The sequence below is a fragment of the Formica exsecta genome, unplaced genomic scaffold (assembly GCF_003651465.1).
Source record: "Formica exsecta isolate Colony F162 unplaced genomic scaffold, ASM365146v1 scaffold258, whole genome shotgun sequence".
NCBI lineage: Eukaryota > Metazoa > Arthropoda > Insecta > Hymenoptera > Formicidae > Formica > Formica exsecta.
In genome coordinates, this window is record NW_021849849.1 from 177,895 (window position 1) to 195,515 (window position 17,621).

The 17,621-nt window shown below is 34.5% G+C and overlaps 3 protein-coding genes and 1 long non-coding RNA gene across 6 annotated transcripts; 1 reads left to right on the top strand and 3 right to left on the bottom strand.

Annotated features, from left to right (window-relative positions):
- Positions 1 to 2,743, bottom strand: LOC115236545 (ribonuclease H2 subunit C-like). Of its 3 annotated transcripts, none has more exons than XR_003884207.1 (4): positions 2,364 to 2,741; positions 2,051 to 2,283; positions 1,551 to 1,973; positions 1 to 152 (listed from the first exon to the last, which is right to left on the bottom strand). XR_003884207.1 is itself a non-coding variant. In XM_029809070.1 (3 exons), exons 1-3 carry the CDS (start codon positions 2,509 to 2,511, stop codon positions 1,953 to 1,955), a joined length of 402 nt encoding a protein of 133 aa, XP_029664930.1. In that variant the 5' UTR covers positions 2,512 to 2,741; the 3' UTR covers positions 1,399 to 1,952. The 3 variants fall into 3 exon arrangements, 1 of the variants encoding a protein (XP_029664930.1); XR_003884208.1 differs by lacking the exon at positions 1 to 152 and having other exon boundaries at positions 1,399 to 1,793; positions 1,894 to 1,973; positions 2,364 to 2,743; XM_029809070.1 differs by lacking the exon at positions 1 to 152 and having other exon boundaries at positions 1,399 to 1,973.
- Positions 2,744 to 3,258: 515 nt separating this feature from the next.
- Positions 3,259 to 6,135, bottom strand: LOC115236585 (protein FAM98A). The gene is made up of 5 exons (XM_029809118.1): positions 5,828 to 6,135; positions 5,269 to 5,635; positions 4,834 to 5,124; positions 4,419 to 4,717; positions 3,259 to 4,281 (listed from the first exon to the last, which is right to left on the bottom strand). The coding sequence occupies exons 1-5, from the start codon at positions 5,863 to 5,865 to the stop codon at positions 3,783 to 3,785; spliced, it is 1,494 nt and encodes a 497-aa protein (XP_029664978.1). The 5' UTR covers positions 5,866 to 6,135; the 3' UTR covers positions 3,259 to 3,782.
- Positions 6,136 to 6,618: 483 nt separating this feature from the next.
- Positions 6,619 to 15,415, top strand: LOC115236570 (leucine-rich repeats and immunoglobulin-like domains protein 3). The gene is made up of 14 exons (XM_029809102.1): positions 6,619 to 7,321; positions 8,849 to 8,920; positions 9,056 to 9,199; positions 9,311 to 9,448; positions 9,526 to 9,666; positions 9,765 to 10,052; positions 10,173 to 10,316; positions 10,399 to 10,637; positions 10,779 to 10,925; positions 11,028 to 11,342; positions 11,620 to 11,901; positions 12,007 to 12,282; positions 12,377 to 12,664; positions 12,831 to 15,415. The coding sequence occupies exons 1-14, from the start codon at positions 7,080 to 7,082 to the stop codon at positions 12,953 to 12,955; spliced, it is 2,841 nt and encodes a 946-aa protein (XP_029664962.1). The 5' UTR covers positions 6,619 to 7,079; the 3' UTR covers positions 12,956 to 15,415.
- Positions 11,017 to 12,433, bottom strand: LOC115236572. Its single transcript, XR_003884213.1, has 3 exons — positions 12,295 to 12,433; positions 11,994 to 12,207; positions 11,017 to 11,145 (listed from the first exon to the last, which is right to left on the bottom strand). It is a non-coding gene; the product is annotated as an uncharacterized LOC115236572 (long non-coding RNA).
- Positions 15,416 to 17,621: the final 2,206 nt, after the last annotated feature.

Here is a 17,621-nt window from a genome sequence, read left to right on the forward strand (position 1 = left end):
AATATTTTATCTTATTTATTATTTCGCGTTATATCGAGACAGAAACTTACTATAATTTAGAATGTAAGAGAACGAACGAATGTAAGAATTTTTGTAATTTATGATGGTATTCACACACAAAGTTCTGAATTAGTTGTACAAATCTCATATACCTCAGTATTATTAAAACGCCAAAGAAAGGAAATTCCAGTTGAGATTGTAATAATTTGACTATTCCGTTTTTCTTATTATAGTGTTAATGAGGATAATGTAAAGTGTACTTTTCATTCATAAAATATGCACACTTTCTCGTGTTGCCAATGATTCTATATAATACAGGAGTGATAATATTTTCATTCCAGAGTGTATCGGAGATCAATTCTGTAGGCTATGTGCATATATTCGATACACGCTATCACAAATTGACTGGGATTCTTTGGCCTAAATAACTTGACATATATTGGTATTACAAATGTATTTTGTAAATTCACATAACTAAGATAGCATATATGGATGCTCAGATATATCCTTCATTAATCAACGATGGCGCAAAGTATCAATAGTGGCACTAAATGCATTTAATATAAAGTCATATATATATATATGATTATATACACAAGTTGGTGTTTTTTACTAACTCAGTTTTTTGACTAGGTATATCGAATTGGATAAAAGATCTATCATATTATACAGAAACGCGCGGACAATACCAAAGATTAATACGCATTCTATTTATATACTGCTCGTTGCAGCTCGTCTTGTACTTTATACAAATGATGTTTCTTGAAACACGAATGTGTCACAGTCATACTGCTAAAGATGTGAGTTTCCACGCGAAAGAATTTTACGAAATCAGTTTTCCAATTTGCATGTTCAAACGGAACATATCTCACGTTCTAAGAAATTCATTCGTCTCAATATGTGTATATGAAAATACACATTTGAAATCAGGGTACAAAAGAGAAACGGAGAGAGTCGCAAGTATTATGCAATAGGAAGGAGAATCGTGTGTGAATTATTTATCCATTGTAATTCTCTATATAATTTCACGAGTATCCATAAATATTAGTGTAGAATCGTACACACCCATATAATGTTAAACGCAAACAAAGTTTAATTTAAGGCATAATAAGATTTTCATCGGAAATAATATATACTATATTATAAACTAATGTGATCGCATACGTCTAGCGTAAAAAAAAGATTAAATCACGAAAATAGTAGGCAGGTATTATTCAATGCCACTTGTTGGACACCTTCCTAGTTCGCCTAAGGCTTCACTTTGCTGGTTTTAGCTTCTTAGAAACTTGTAATTGTTATTACTGTAAATAGGTCCTCTAGAACCTAAAGTTATTTTATTAGCGATACTTATAGTAAGCAACGTGCGTGTACGAGCGGGAAAAGTATATCACAGATAGAAATATTTTATCTTATTTATTATTTCGCGTTATATCGAGACAGAAACTTACTATAATTTAGAATGTAAGAGAACGAACGAATGTAAGAATTTTTGTAATTTATGATGGTATTCACACACAAAGTTCTGAATTAGTTGTACAAATCTCATATACCTCAGTATTATTAAAAAGATCTGCAGAATGCATTCACACATATCGTATTACTATATTTAAAAAAAAAAGAAGTCCACAAATGTCTAAATAGGAAATTCCGTTTCTTTAAACATTGCTGTTAATTAGATTATATTGATACCACCACTATCTCTCTTTACACTTTCTTCATGCATTTTACAGTCATGGATTCTTATGCCTACATCATATGCTCATTATTTGTGGCATGATCATGCAATTATGATGCTGTAAAAAGTATATATTAGATACAGAGAAAAGAATTTATCTTTATTATCTTTTTTTTCTATCAAAGTATAAAAATATATTATCACGAACAAGACGATACTTTTTTTATATTTTCCATTTAAATTTTAAATAATTGTATTTTCTCTTTTGGTATTACAACTATGTTTCTGATGAATGTAACTGAAAAAAATTATTAGATCAGTATAGATATTATGGCTATAATAAAACATAATTGTCTAAGTAAAGAAAGTACTCACCGCTTCAGCTATGTCAATCCAATCCAACGCTGCTACAAGAGCATCGTTCTTAGACGGTATTTTATCGTAATTCCAATATGTGAATCGTGAAAACGTTCCTGTGCAATATAAATTACGGATCTTATTTTCAGCGTCTGCCTTCTTATTTTCTGTAAACGTCATGCCTTTGTATCCAGCAGGTACAATTACTTTCTTCCCTTGAAGTGGATAGCCACGGAACGAACAATCGTAATCTTTATAGAATAACATGATAAATTAATATTACAAGCATTTTCTGTATATAACACGCGTATAACTCTATTTGATCACTCACGTTCTTCGTTAATCTTACAAATGTAAGGCTTGAAATAGGAGGAAACATTCGCGCCTTCATCGCCGTGAATTTTACATGGCATAAGATGTAACTCAGACTCCTCCTGCTTGGCTAAATCTTCTTTGTTAATGTGCAAACGAATAGCCATATTAATTTAATATGACGCGAGATAATATGTGAATTTTTTGGAAAATATTAATATGATAAAAATATGGAAGTCGCGTTTGTATAACCTTTATCCTGTTCAAACCAAAAACTCTAATAGCACATATCACATCATGTCATACAATTGTAAGATCGGTATATCAAGTATTTCCAAGTCAATATTAAAATAACATTAAAAGATAATATAATAATATAATAATAATAATAATATAATAATATTAAAAGATGATTCTTGACGATATTGATTATTTTAATATTTACTTGACTAATTATTTTATGTCAACTACTCTTTTTAATTGTATCTTGATAGAAATTAACTGAAAAAAAAAATAAAAGAATAGAATACAAACTAACCATAAGTAAAAAAGATATATATATATATATACCTAGATTTATAAAATATATTTCATATGCATGGAGCACATTGTTTTTCATTTTGTAATTGTATTTATATAAGAAATCTCTTAATTTATATTTGAAAAGTAATTTTAATAATCCATTCAACACACACAATTGTTTATAGATAGAGTAAGTCTTCTAATGTAAGGAACAATGTGCTACATTTCACAAACTTGAGTACATAACAATTAATTTATTTGATAAAAAAAGATGTGCATTATAAAAAACGTATTTTTCCAAAGATTATTATCATTTTCTAATGTATGCGAAAGTGAGGCAATATTTTCAAACATTAAGGATTTAATGAGGATTATATATATGCAATACTGTATTTAGTATGTTATTTTTATATATATTTGCATAATTCATTGTATTTTCATGGTTTAATTTACAGTCTTTATATCTCATGTTATAAATTAATTCCAACCATCTACTTTAGACAAGTGGACAAATATATATTTACATAATTATTGTATTTTTATTATGCTTGGCTTTTGTAGAAAACATAGCAGTTATATATATACACATGTTTCAATTGATTATAATGACGAAATTAAAAGCTGTCATTTTAAAAGTGATGCTCCTTGTGTGAGAGTAATACATAATAGTTCTTAACAGTAATATTACAATTTTTTAAATATTGTTAACTAAACATGTTCTAAAAATAACAATTCAAAATTATTACCTCATCTAGAGATATTTTAAACTTAAAGATTTCAAGACCAGACACTTATACATTTTGTGTTACACATGAGTTATAAGCATAAGCATGAATAATAGTAATTATTAATATCATCACATGATTATTTTAATATCATCATAGCTTGTAATATAAGCCTTTGTTATGATCAAAATTCAGTATTGTCGACCCCTGCCTCTATTGTAGCCGCCGCGTTGATAACTATTCATGCCAGAATTATTGCCACCTTGATTCCATCCACCTTGAACTCTGCCTCCTCTTCCACCTCCCTCCCTTCCTCCACTTTCTCTCCTGTCTTGATAATAGTTTCCACCGCTTCGATTGTCATTTCCATAAGAATCTCTTTGGCCAGAATACTGCGGTTGTTGATAGTCATAACTTTGATTGTAATTTTGACCATAATTCGCACCGGTATTTCCTCGATAATTTCCGCTTCCTCTACCACCACCACTGCCACCTCTTTGATATCCTCCTGTGTCTCTATGATCCGGATAACATTCTCTATGCCCATGTCCGGAGTATTGAGATTGCTGATAATCCAAGTTTTGGCCGAAATTACTACCGGCGTCTTTATGATCGCGATAGCCGCCGCTTCCTCCTCCCCTGCCACCTCCGTGACCTCTATCTCCACCGCCTCCTCCTCCTCTTCCGCCCCTAAAAAAAAAAGAGAAAAAAGATATCATTGTGTAATTATAGTACAGTTAATAAATATAGTTTATTATTGCTTTATTATTTTTTGCTTATGATCCAATGTATAAAGTTGCTTTATATAACTTTTTATCGATTCTTACCGGAATGATTGTGGTCCTTGAACTCTGTCCTTCTGCCATGGTGGCATCTCTGGTGGAGGTGGTTCTTGTTCGTATGGTCTGCCACCTCTGTCTGGCACTGCTCCGATAATGACACTGTTGACTTTGCTTCGTGTGTTCTTGCGAACACTTGCGTTACTCATTTTTTCGATCACAGCTAAATCGTCTCTTGCTGCCAATAGATCGGCCATTATCACCTTCGGTTCGTTTTTCAGAGTCTTTCTTCTCTCCTCGTATCTAGTGTTTACTGCCTTTTCCTGTAGCTTTATCCTGTCCGACCACTATAAATAAAATTATTACATGTTGAGTGGTACATTGAGTGTGTAATGATCGATATAATAGAATCGTTAATTTACATTTATGAAAAAGTACTTTTGTTTTACAAAGTAATTCTTACCAAGAATGATTGAACTGTAACATCAAGACGTTTAAGTAACATTTCACGACGAATTGTGTACTCTTTGTGCATTTCTTCTTGTAATTTACTCAATTCGTCCCATTGCTTAGCAGAGAGCTCTATATCTATAAGTGGTTTCCCTAAATGATCAGACGACACAGTCTTTAGTACTTCTGATAATTTAGTTTCTAGTTTTGAGAACAATAATTCAGGCAAAATATTGTCTGGTGGTTTTTGAAACTTTAGTGTTACCAGAATATTTTTCAAGCTTCTTGCAGTATCACTCTCATCCTGTAAATAGAGAATAGTCAGATATATATCTAGCAATATCATTAGCTTTTTGATTGTCATTCACAAGTTAGAATCATTTACAATGCTACATAACGTATAGATTATAATCCTCCAATATTATTTATTATTGTTTAAAATACTTACAATAGTAACTTCCATCTGTTTTTCCTCTTTAGGATATTTCACTTCCAATAATTTACAAGCCATAAGTTCTGCAGCTAAGAACTCTATCAGAATAGCTCTTTCAGATTCATTAGCCAGTCTTTGATTTACATGTCCAGTCATTAGTTTCTCATTTACACATCCTATTTCTTTCAGAAAAAAGCTTAATTCTAAGAGAAAGGAACTAGCATCGTCTGCGCTTGTTGTAGCGTGAACAGTCTCATCTGTGTCGATAAATGTTGCAAGTTGTTCAGCAAACCAACCTACAAGACTAGTGAAGTCTGGCGACTTTGCACCAAGTTTCAGGGCGTGTGATAGCTTGTCGGTGTCAAGCATTGGCCCTGTGTACCTATAAAATCATTAAAAACGTAAGTCTTTGTATTCTACAGTGTTTTCAGTAAAAAAATTACAAGAGACAAGATTATCATTATAATAGAATAATAATTTATTTTATTTAGAACCTCTCTATATTCTTTTTTCAGATTTAAAATATTGGAATATCATGAATTTTTCGCGATATATAATATGTGCGACTACTCACCCAACGTCTTCAAGAATTTGCAACATCTTCTCCTCCATGTCGATTGTACGTTTTCAGATCTTTGATACTATTATTGAGCAAAATGTAATATAATAAATATATAATACAATAAAGAGACGAATATCGGACCGTACTTGTACGAGGATTTAGCGTAAGACGAATTGCGTCGCGACAATGAAATGTTTCATCACCAATTCGTTCAATTCTCCGATATTGCCCGATATTGCGACAATATGTTCGTCGCATGTATCGCGCATAGAACCGGTAACCGGTTGCCTCGCGTCGCGCATCGCGCATTCTTACGTGAAATTTTATACAAGAGAGCACATAGGATGCGTTCCGTTTGACACTACGAAGCATTCGACGCGTTTGATTGACCAATCGGGACCAGGATCTTCTCGCTTTCATTGGTTAATCAAAACTCTCGCGATGTCAAACGGAATATAAAGTCCGCTTCCAATGCCACAGTTTTGCGGATATGAGATCACCACCAGTGTTGTTCTCGGGGACGCTTTCTCGCGCATGCGCGTTAAACATGGCCTTAAGATACGTGTCAAATTGATAAGAAAAAGGGTACTGTTAAGCCCTCTGCTCAGATAATGTTAAGAATAATCTAAAATGTTCTACAAATTAATGAATCACAAATAAACCACATCAGTGCGAATCTCGAATGAAATTTTTACACATGACAAGAGAATGCGAATAATAAATTCTAGAAGAAAATTCGATAATTTTTCCAGCGGATTCGCGAAAGAGAGAGAGAGAGAGAGAAAGAGAAAACACTTGAAATAAAATACTCGGAGAACGAAGAGAAAAATTGCAAAAGGAAGAGAGATGAATCCGTTGTAAAACGATCCTGAGGATCTCGGCGTCATGCACCATCTTTTAGTGACTCGCCAGATGACGCCGCCTACGCGCGTACATACACACGGGAGCGCGATCGGGTCTCTGGTCCATCTCTGGATCGTCCCGTAGGCGTCATCATGGTGCGTGGGTCGTTGCGTTTTTGAGAGAAGAGGCGAGAGTTTGTTTTGACCCGACAGCGCGATCGAACGTACGCGTACGTGGGGAGGCCATCGCTTCTTCGTCATTATGGCAATTCGCTCGCCTACGAGCGGCGTCGTCGTCTTTTCACGAATCCGCGGCGATGGGGCCGCGCGGCAACAACGGTGAGCGTCCCGAGGTGACCGATTAATCCGAGCGGGATTTAAACTCTCTGGCGCGTACGTGCGTGCGTGTGTACGTATACGCGATGTCGTGGTGCTCGGCGATGCCGAGACGTCGTCGTCTCCCTGAGCGGAGGAGGATTCCGCTAGCCGTCTGCCTCCTCGCGCTGATCGCTCGCGCGAGCGCCTCCGAATCGACGAGATTGTCGCTGTACGACAAGACGGACAGCTGCCCGGTCGAGTGCGCCTGTCTCGGCAATTTGATCGCCTGCAACGAGCTGCAACTGATCGAGGCACCTAGTGGGTTGCCACCGTGGACGGAGATCCTGTGAGTAAATCCTGGCGTTGATGGCGTTAGAGGAAGAGGAAGCTTTATTGTGTCAGATTTTTATTATAAATAACATCTTATTTTTCCTGTAAGATTACTTTTGTACATGTGATACAGAATGGGTATATTTTGAAATTGCGGAATGCATTTCATTTATCATTGGAATGAAGATGTATGACTTGTTTTACTTTTAAAGATCTAAGGATGATTTGTTGCTAATTATGGTGAATTATAGAAGCTGGACTTGTATACTTGCTGTGTAACCTGAGCTAACACAGATAAGATAGAAAAGGAATTTGCAATGGAAATAAAAATGACACGGGATATGCACATATATATTTTATGCTCAGTCATTTAAAGACTTTTATAATTTATTTCTATGATTCTCTCCTTTTAAAATATTTATTAATATAGAGATAATATGTTTAATAATATATTTCAATTATAAAGAAATTTGTTATAAATAATTTGTTAGTTTAATGATAAAATAATTAAGTAATATTTTAAAGAACATTTCAATTATCTTTAACGAGTTAATAAATGATTTTTAAGTGATTTAAAAACAAATGATATTAAATATTAATTAAATAGAGAGACATTAAATATTAATTAAAAAGATAAACAATAAATATTAAACATAAATTTTTATTTTGTTTTAAAATTGATCAAATTTTTATATTTTGCATTTTATATTTTACAATAGTTTATCATAATTTTTAACAAGGTTGTACAAGTTCTTTTATAAGATTACAAACTGATACATTTAGTATGCACAAATTGGCAAATTATTTATTTGGGTAAAATAAGAATTGGTAAACAGCGGATATTACATATACAGCAATTTATTATTTATTGGATGATAACTGTTATTACTCTATATTATTTGGAAGTTAAATCAGGGGGAATAATATTGCTTGTTATGACTGCATGTGGGTTGCTTGTCCCTTCACTGCACCAAATGGTCAGATTGATAAAACTGATTCTACAAATACATGACCAGGTTTCTATTGGCTACCATATAGGGTGCTATGTGTAATGATGGCTGATCATTGTAAAGTCCCCCAGTGCTCAGAATCAAGGATAGCAAGATCTAAGTAGGGAAGATTCATGTATATACTATTTAAGATATTAAGGTGTATAGTTATAGTTCAAGAGAGATAATATATACATGCTTCCATTTTATACAACATATGAATCTAAATAAAAAAGAAATCCTTATACATGGAATTAATTTCTTTATAAACTATGCAAAATTTTTATATGTATATTTATATTTATATCACACTATATTTGTTAGTATAACTATGAACTGTTGAAATTTAAACATATTAAATTTATTAGTCTACATGCTAATGTGTGTAAAATTATATTATTATGTAAGGCCTGATGGAAAGATTGAATAGATATAATTTTCTTTCTATTGATATTAATGCATTATGTAAAAATAATAAAAAATTTAAAAATTGTTTCGAATATATATATTATATGATATTAATAAATATAATATAAATTTTTTATTTTTTTCAGAGAATTAAAGGACAACAATATTGCTAATTTGGAATTTGACTCATTGCTTCATTTAACAAAACTCAAAAAATTGTAAGCACGTAATACATCTATTTTTTAACAGATTTTTAATATACATATATATGATTTTCAAGTTATTTAAACTCTTTCAATAATCATTTTTTACAATTTATTGTTAATTTTATTTATGATTCTCTATAATTTTAGAGATGTAAGTGCTAATAAACTCGGAGATAATTTTACTATCGCCTTGTCGGATGTTGCACAATTACGCGAACTTAAAGTGAATAAAAATCAATTAACACAAGTGCCAGATCTCGTATTTATTAAGAATATTACTCATCTTACGCTGTAAGTACTCGGCATGTGTGGATTGAGAATCTTTTTAGTACTGTCTGATATAAAGAATATCTCTTATTAATAATATTTATGCAATGACAGTTATAAGTATTATATTTGCAGATCCCATAACTTAATTACTAGTATAAACGGGACTGCATTGCTCAGTTTGCAACAGCTTCAATACCTGGATCTCAGTGGGAATAAAATAAGTGTCCTTCAAAAGGGGTCCTTCCTTGGTCCTAATCGACTTGTGCATTTGTATGTATTTTAATCACATTTTATAAGTCTATATACATGACATTAATATACTATATTATGTTTCTATGCGCTTCTAGAAATCTGAATGCGAACAACATAGGAATAATTGAAAATGGAAGTTTGGATAATCTAACTTTACTGGAAGAGCTTCGTTTAAATAAAAACAATTTGACACAGTTGAAAGATCTTTTCACAAATTTGGGAAAATTACGAAAATTGTAAGCACATTAACATATTCTATAATATATTCATGATATTTTATAAATTTATATAAAATATTATATTGAAGAGAGATCCATTTATTAATACGTTGTAGGGAAGTGAACAGAAATAATCTGCAACAAATTCATGGATTAAGTTTGAAAAGTTTAAAGAGTTTGGAGGAGTTGCATCTAAGAAGAAATAGAATTGACATGCTGGATGATGGAGCTTTTTGGCCACTTAAAAATTTGATACTATTACATCTTGACTTCAATATGCTGACCACTGTCAGGAAGGGTGGCTTGTTCGGATTGGAACATTTGCAAAAGCTTACTTTGTCACACAATCAGATTTCAACTATTGAACCTCAAGCATGGGATATATGCAGAGAAATATTGGAGATGTCAGTAACACTTTTATAATACATGACATGAGTATACAGTTTACAATATATGGCATTAACTTATTATCTTCTGTTTGTAAACACTATAACTAAACGATTTCGTCTTTTTACTTTTTTTAGAGACTTGTCACATAATGAGTTGACCTCTATAGACCGAGGTTCCTTCGAATATCTTACAAAATTGGAAAGGCTTAAACTGGATCATAATCAGATAGCATATATCTCAGATGGAGCATTTAATTTTACTACAAATCTTCGCATTCTGTATGCATATATATTTTTTGTAGATTTTTCATATTTTTGTTACATTTACTGTTGCTGTATTACAATCGCTTCTGCTTTAAAGGGAACTCAATTCGAATAAGATATCCTATATGGTAGAGGACATTGGTGGTGCATTCTCCCCGCTTGGTCAGTTGTGGAGACTGGGTCTGGCGCACAACAGAATAAAATCCATAAATCAAAACGCTTTTACCGGCCTGACTCGCGTCAATGAGCTTGATTTAATCGGAAACAATGTTACGTCTATTCAGGAAAATGCCTTCTTTCCAATGTCTAGTCTGAGCAAACTTAAAATGAATACCCGTAAGTTAAAAAAGATTTTACTGTATATATAAATTTTAAATATATAGATACTCTTGGATATCTCTCTCTAATCATATATATCTTTAATTATATTTTTGCTAATATTTTTTATTAATTGCATTTTTTTAAATTTATATATAGAAGCTTTAGTTTGCGATTGTGGACTTCAATGGCTAAGCATGTGGTTGCAAGAACATCATTACAGCGAAGCTGAATTGTTCTGCGGTTATCCACATTGGTTGCAGGGCATGTCATTAACTCAGTTACATCATGCAAACTTTACTTGTGGTTAGTATTATTATAGTATATCAGAAAATGTATTTTTTTTTTTAATTTTCCTGTCTTTTATAATTTTATCTTTTCATCAAAATTTTCTCTATACTATTACAGATGAATATCCAAAACCACGAATCATTCATGAACCCATGAGCCAAATGAGCATTAAAGGGGACAACGTGACACTGATCTGTCGTGCAACCAGCACCTCTGACGCACCGCTCCATTTCATCTGGAAACATAATAATGTGGAATTAGATGATGCGAATCTGCAAACCAACATCGATTCCTCCGAGAGCGGAGTAACGGAGGCAACGTCTATGTTACATCTTACTAACGTCACTCACGCTAATGCGGGGAAATATCAGTGCATGGTGACAAACAATTATGGAACTACATACTCGGCCAAAGCCATACTGAACGTATTGGGTAAGCTATACATGTTTATTGTTCTTAATTATGTTAATGAAATGTTAACCAACCGACATTGCACTTTTAAGAGAGAGAGCGAGACAAAGACATTATTATGAATAAAATAATTTCAGTAATAATTCTCTTAAATTTTTCTCGCGGATGTTAAATTTTCTAAATTAATTTAATATGAGATCGTTCGAAAATAAACGCAATTGTGATTTTTAATTATGTTTCTATACAATTATAGACTTTAATGGGTTAAGTAACATTCTTTGCGTATTTTGCTTTCTAGTTTATCCGTCATTCTCCAAAATTCCACACGATATACGAATAAATGCTGGAAGCACCGCGCGTCTGGAATGCTCCGCCGAGGGACAACCGACCCCACAGATAGCCTGGCAGAAGGACGGAGGAAATGATTTCCCAGCTGCGAGAGAAAGACGTATGCACATGATGCCGACGGACGACATACTATTTATAATAAATGTCAAAATGGCCGACAACGGAGTTTATTCGTGTACTGCGCAAAATTTAGCTGGCACTATTGTTGCAAACGCTACCCTTACTATATTAGGTGAAGAATTATCTTTTTTGTAACACGAAAAACCTGGAATATATAAATTTTTTATACATTTTAATTATTTTATATGTATATACTTATAATACTTTTCCTTTTCAGAAGCACCATCCTTTGTAAAACCGATGGAGAATAAAGAAATCATGGTAGGTCGCTCGATCGTGCTTGAATGCATGGCCGGCGGCTCGCCACGTCCGAAATTATCATGGCGAAAGAATGGCAGTCCATTGCAGGCAACGGAACGTCACTTTTTCACCGCCGAGGATCAGTTGTTGATCATCGTCAACACGATCGTCGGTGACGCTGGTAATTACGAGTGCGAGATGAGTAATTCGTTGGGCAGTATTGTCGGCGAGTCGTACCTCACGGTTAATCCAGGTAATTAGAAACCTTATAATAGGATCGTGAAGAATTTTGTCGAAGGAGTTTTGCTTGGCTAAACCTTATGTCGGTCTCTTTGTCACATCCACAGCTCCGACTTCCGTGCTAAATGACTCCGAAATACTGGGCTTGATAATAATAACCGTTGTGTGTTGCGCCGTTGCTACTTCCGTGATTTGGGTAGTCGTAATTTACAAAACCAGACGTCGCTTAAATCTCGCACAGGACACCACTGCCCTGCCGGCGACGACAGTCGTACTAACTGTACCGGAAGCACAAACGCAACTGTATCTGGATACGAGCTCGCAGCACAGTAAGGACAGTGGAACCGGAGATAGCACTAACCCCAGCAACGATCAGCTACAATTGTGCTTACCTGGTAAGCAAAAAAAATTTACAAAAAGAGTTTAGCATATTTTTCTCTCTTTCTCTCGTATATGTTATTAATAAAATATTAATAACATACCAAATAATTATTAATATTATGTATATATTTTTAATTATTCCATTATTGGTGCATAATATTATATTCTCATATTTATCAGAGGGGGTCGTGACTAGTTCTGCTAATAACGAAGAAGAAATGGGAACCATAAACGTCGACGATCCTCTTTTGCGTTACACGAATCACGAGCGGCATGAAAGCAAGAACGCCGATAGCGCGGTTTAAAGCGGAAATGCGAGTTAGAATGTGAGAAGAGCCAGCCTGTATAACAATTTTGCAACTGGTATAGCGCAAAAAGTTTTTTGCGAAGAGACAGTGAGTATTTGTGTGAACGCGACTAGTTTTTAAACAGGGATATAAATATTCCGCTGCAAGTCGTGTAAATTAATGAACTGTATAGTATTATGAGGGACAAGGACTCTCCACTGGTTCATTACTGCCTAAGAATGACCTATAGTGGACGTTGATCCAATAGTCCAATGCACAATCGAATATTCGATACTACTGAGAAAGTAACGGATCAGCGAATCATGGTAAAAGTACAACAGAAACACTTTATAGCGAAACACTTATATGTCCTCGTAATCGTATTTATTATTAACGCGATTCTCGTTAAGCCGACGTAGCAAATTTTAGGCGATACGAATTGTAAATAGTTAGACTAAATAAGTGTCCTACTGTAACTAGTATTATTATAATGCGTGTCATACACGTTGGGCTTTTTTAGAAAACGCGTGACATCCAAACCAGAACGTAATTTTCTGTCGTAGATTTTATTTTATCTTTATTTGTTACTTTATTTATATTTTTCGCGATATTTGATAACAATTATGAAATTTATATAATAATTCACAAGCATCATCTTATTTTAAAATTGGAGATTTGGACAAAATTGAATTCCGATATTTTGATGCTTACAGAACATGTCCGAAAACCGCTTATGAAAATTATCTTTATTAAATATTAATAATTATTTAATTCGACTTTTGTGTACAATCGTTCTTTCTTGAACACAATTATTGTGACGCGAATAAATTAGAAAGTTTATAAACTTTGAAAGCAACATATATATATATTTTAGACCAGCCTTTGTGATAGATATTTATTCTAGAATTATCATATATATAAAATTAGGCGGCTATCTGTGAAAAAAAATATGTCGTTTTATTCTGGAAACACGATTATCAACGGGTGAATGTGTATCTGTGCACCAAAGCGTTGATTTTAGATACCTTGTCTTTTTTTTTCGCCTTGTCTTTTTTTTTCGCCTTGTCTTTTCTTATTCGTAGTAAAACGCGATGTCAAACCTATATTCTGAATTAATCTAACTCATTTATTGATCAAAATGTTGCTCATTACTAATAGTTATATTGTGTTCTAGGTATAGATTATTAGATTTCATAAGACTTTTTGTTAGTATTATACAATATCTAGTAAATTAAAACGCATATGACATGAAACTTTATAAATAATCTTCCATGTCTTATTGTATTATTATATATAACTGTTTTCGAGGTTTGCGAGTAGAATGTTTTATTGTAATATCGCGTTCTTTAATACGATATTACAAAAGATGTAAGAATTTATTTCTATTTTTTCTTGCGGGTTCACATTTGCATACATTTTACTGAAGTTTGTATAATCGAGAAATTTTAGAAATTAGAGCCTTTAGTTTTTATGATGAATTCATAACTTTCTTGAATTTTGTAAAACTGTGTACTTTGCAATTGTACATATTTAAAAAAAAAAAATTATTTTAAAAAATTTTTATAATAGCATAAATCTTACATGCATTCATCATTTTATTTAATTATTCAATTATTTGAAATTGAATATACGTCTGGATATCCATGTCTCGCGTTAGAAGATAAAAAATTATAAAATAATGTTTATATTTATATAACATGCATTAATAGCTTTCTTGTAGTATAATCGCGATAATTTTTACTTATATAAACTTTCTATAAATCAATGCGTTGAGTTAATAAGGATTATAGAAAAAAAAAGAAAAGAATGTAAAAGATATGTTATCTAATAGAAAAGTTCGAACAATAATGCACATGTGATTATTACGAAAGTAAAAATTTAAATGAAAGTCTTTACCGCGGGTATTAACACGAACATTTGAGATATATATAATCTACATATATTTTTCTATATATGACTTATATTGCAAAAAAGTTTGAAAATTGCATAAAATTCGCACAAAACGCAGAGCCAGTACTATTACTTAATTAACCGCAATTTCTTCCACGAGCAGTTTCTACTCTGATCTACACAAACGTGTGATGTGCGCAAACTATATGATATGCTCATTATAAGAAAATTTCAAGTATTGTATAAAGTAAATAGTCAGCTATATAATATTCCACTTATTTATGTAACTTGTATACGTACTAGTAATGTATATGCTTAAACGATGCAAGAACAGTATATGAACTGGAGACCGAGAAGAGAAACGAGAATATGTGTTTCATTAATATAATCCATATAGAGGTTTTTTCTCCTTGCTGTTAGTAACGAGTATTAAATTATATAGTCAACAAATAGATGCTCTATTGCGACATGGTTTTTTTTGGCTTGCGCCCGTGTGATACACCAAATAAGGCATCTGTTTCTCATTCAGTATTTTTCCTTGTTGTTATATAATATTGTATACAAATACAAATAATCATCTACAACATATTTCGTGCATTATTTATTTTCCAATGTTACTAAAACTAATATTACTTACCTTATGATGACTTATCTTTTTAATGGATGGAACAGAAAGGAGAACTGCATAAAATTACTTGCGAAATGTAATTTTCTCTGATTTTCACTGAAAAACTAGGTATTTGTTATTAGTAAAGTCATCAAACGAATGACAATAACACACACACACACAATGACTTATCGATGGAACAGAAAGGAGAACTGCATAAAATTACTTGCGAAATGTAATTTTCTCTGATTTTCACTGAAAAACTAGGTATTTTAGGTATTTGAAGTCATCAAACGAATGACAATAACACACACACACACACACACACACACACACACACACACACACACACACACACACACACACACACACACACACACACACACACACACACACACACACACACACACACACACACACACACACACACACACACACACACACACACACACACACACACACACACACACACACACACACACACACACACACACACACACACACACACACACACACACACACACACACACACACACACACACACACACACACACACACACACACACACACACACACACACACACACACACACACACACACACACACACACACACACACACACACACACACACACACACACACACACACACACACACACACACACACACACACACACACACACACACACACACACACACACACACACACACACACACACACACACACACACACACACACACACACACACACACACACACACACACACACACACACACACACACACACACACACACACACACACACACACACACACACACACACACACACACACACACACACACACACACACACACACACACACACACACACACACACACACACACACACACACACACACACACACACACACACACACACACACACACACACACACACACACACACACACACACACACACACACACACACACACACACACACACACACACACACACACACACACACACACACACACACACACACACACACACACACACACACACACACACACACACACACACACACACACACACACACACACACACACACACACACACACACACACACACACACACACACACACACACACACACACACACACACACACACACACACACACACACACACACACACACACACACACACACACACACACACACACACACACACACACACACACACACACACACACACACACACACACACACACACACACACACACACACACACACACACACACACACACACACACACACACACACACACACACACACACACACACACACACACACACACACACACACACACACACACACACACACACACACACACACACACACACACACACACACACACACACACACACACACACACACACACACACACACACACACACACACACACACACACACACACACACACACACACACACACACACACACACACACACACACACACACACACACACACACACACACACACACACACACACACACACACACACACACACACACACACACACACACACACACACACACACACACACACACACACACACACACACACACACACACACACACACACACACACACACACACACACACACACACACACACACACACACACACACACACACACACACACACACACACACACACACACACACACACACACACACACACACACACACACACACACACACACACACACACACACACACACACACACACACACACACACACACACACACACACACACACACACACACACACACACACACACACACACACACACACACACACACACACACACACACACACACACACACACACACACACACACACACACACACACACACACACACACACACACACACACACACACACACACACACACACACACACACACACACACACACACACACACACACACACACACACACACACACACACACACACACACACACACACACACACACACACACACACACACACACACACACACACACACACACACACACACACACACACACACACACACACACACACACACACACACACACACACACACACACACACACACACACACACACACACACACACACACACACACACACACACACACACACACACACACACACACACACACA

Excerpts from the sequence above, each read along its gene's own strand:
- LOC115236545 (XM_029809070.1), bottom strand. The coding sequence starts at position 2,511 with ATGGCTATTCGTTTGCACATTAACAAAGAAGATTTAGCCAAGCAGGAG. Across the intron at positions 2,284-2,363 it reads TTGTAAGATTAACGAAGAAC|ATTACGATTGTTCGTTCCGT; the intron begins GTGAGTGATCAA and ends TATTCTATAAAG. Across the intron at positions 1,974-2,050 it reads GGATTGACATAGCTGAAGCG|TTACATTCATCAGAAACATA; the intron begins GTGAGTACTTTC and ends AATTTTTTTCAG.
- LOC115236585 (XM_029809118.1), bottom strand. The coding sequence starts at position 5,865 with ATGGAGGAGAAGATGTTGCAAATTCTTGAAGACGTTGG. Across the intron at positions 5,125-5,268 it reads AACAGATGGAAGTTACTATT|GATGAGAGTGATACTGCAAG; the intron begins GTAAGTATTTTA and ends CTCTATTTACAG. Across the intron at positions 4,282-4,418 it reads CAAGGACCACAATCATTCCG|GGGCGGAAGAGGAGGAGGAG; the intron begins GTAAGAATCGAT and ends TTTTTTTTTTAG.
- LOC115236570 (XM_029809102.1), top strand. The coding sequence starts at position 7,080 with ATGTCGTGGTGCTCGGCGATGCCGAGACGTCGTCGTCTCCCTGAGCGG. Across the intron at positions 10,053-10,172 it reads TGCAGAGAAATATTGGAGAT|AGACTTGTCACATAATGAGT; the intron begins GTCAGTAACACT and ends TACTTTTTTTAG. Across the intron at positions 10,638-10,778 it reads CAAACTTAAAATGAATACCC|AAGCTTTAGTTTGCGATTGT; the intron begins GTAAGTTAAAAA and ends ATTTATATATAG.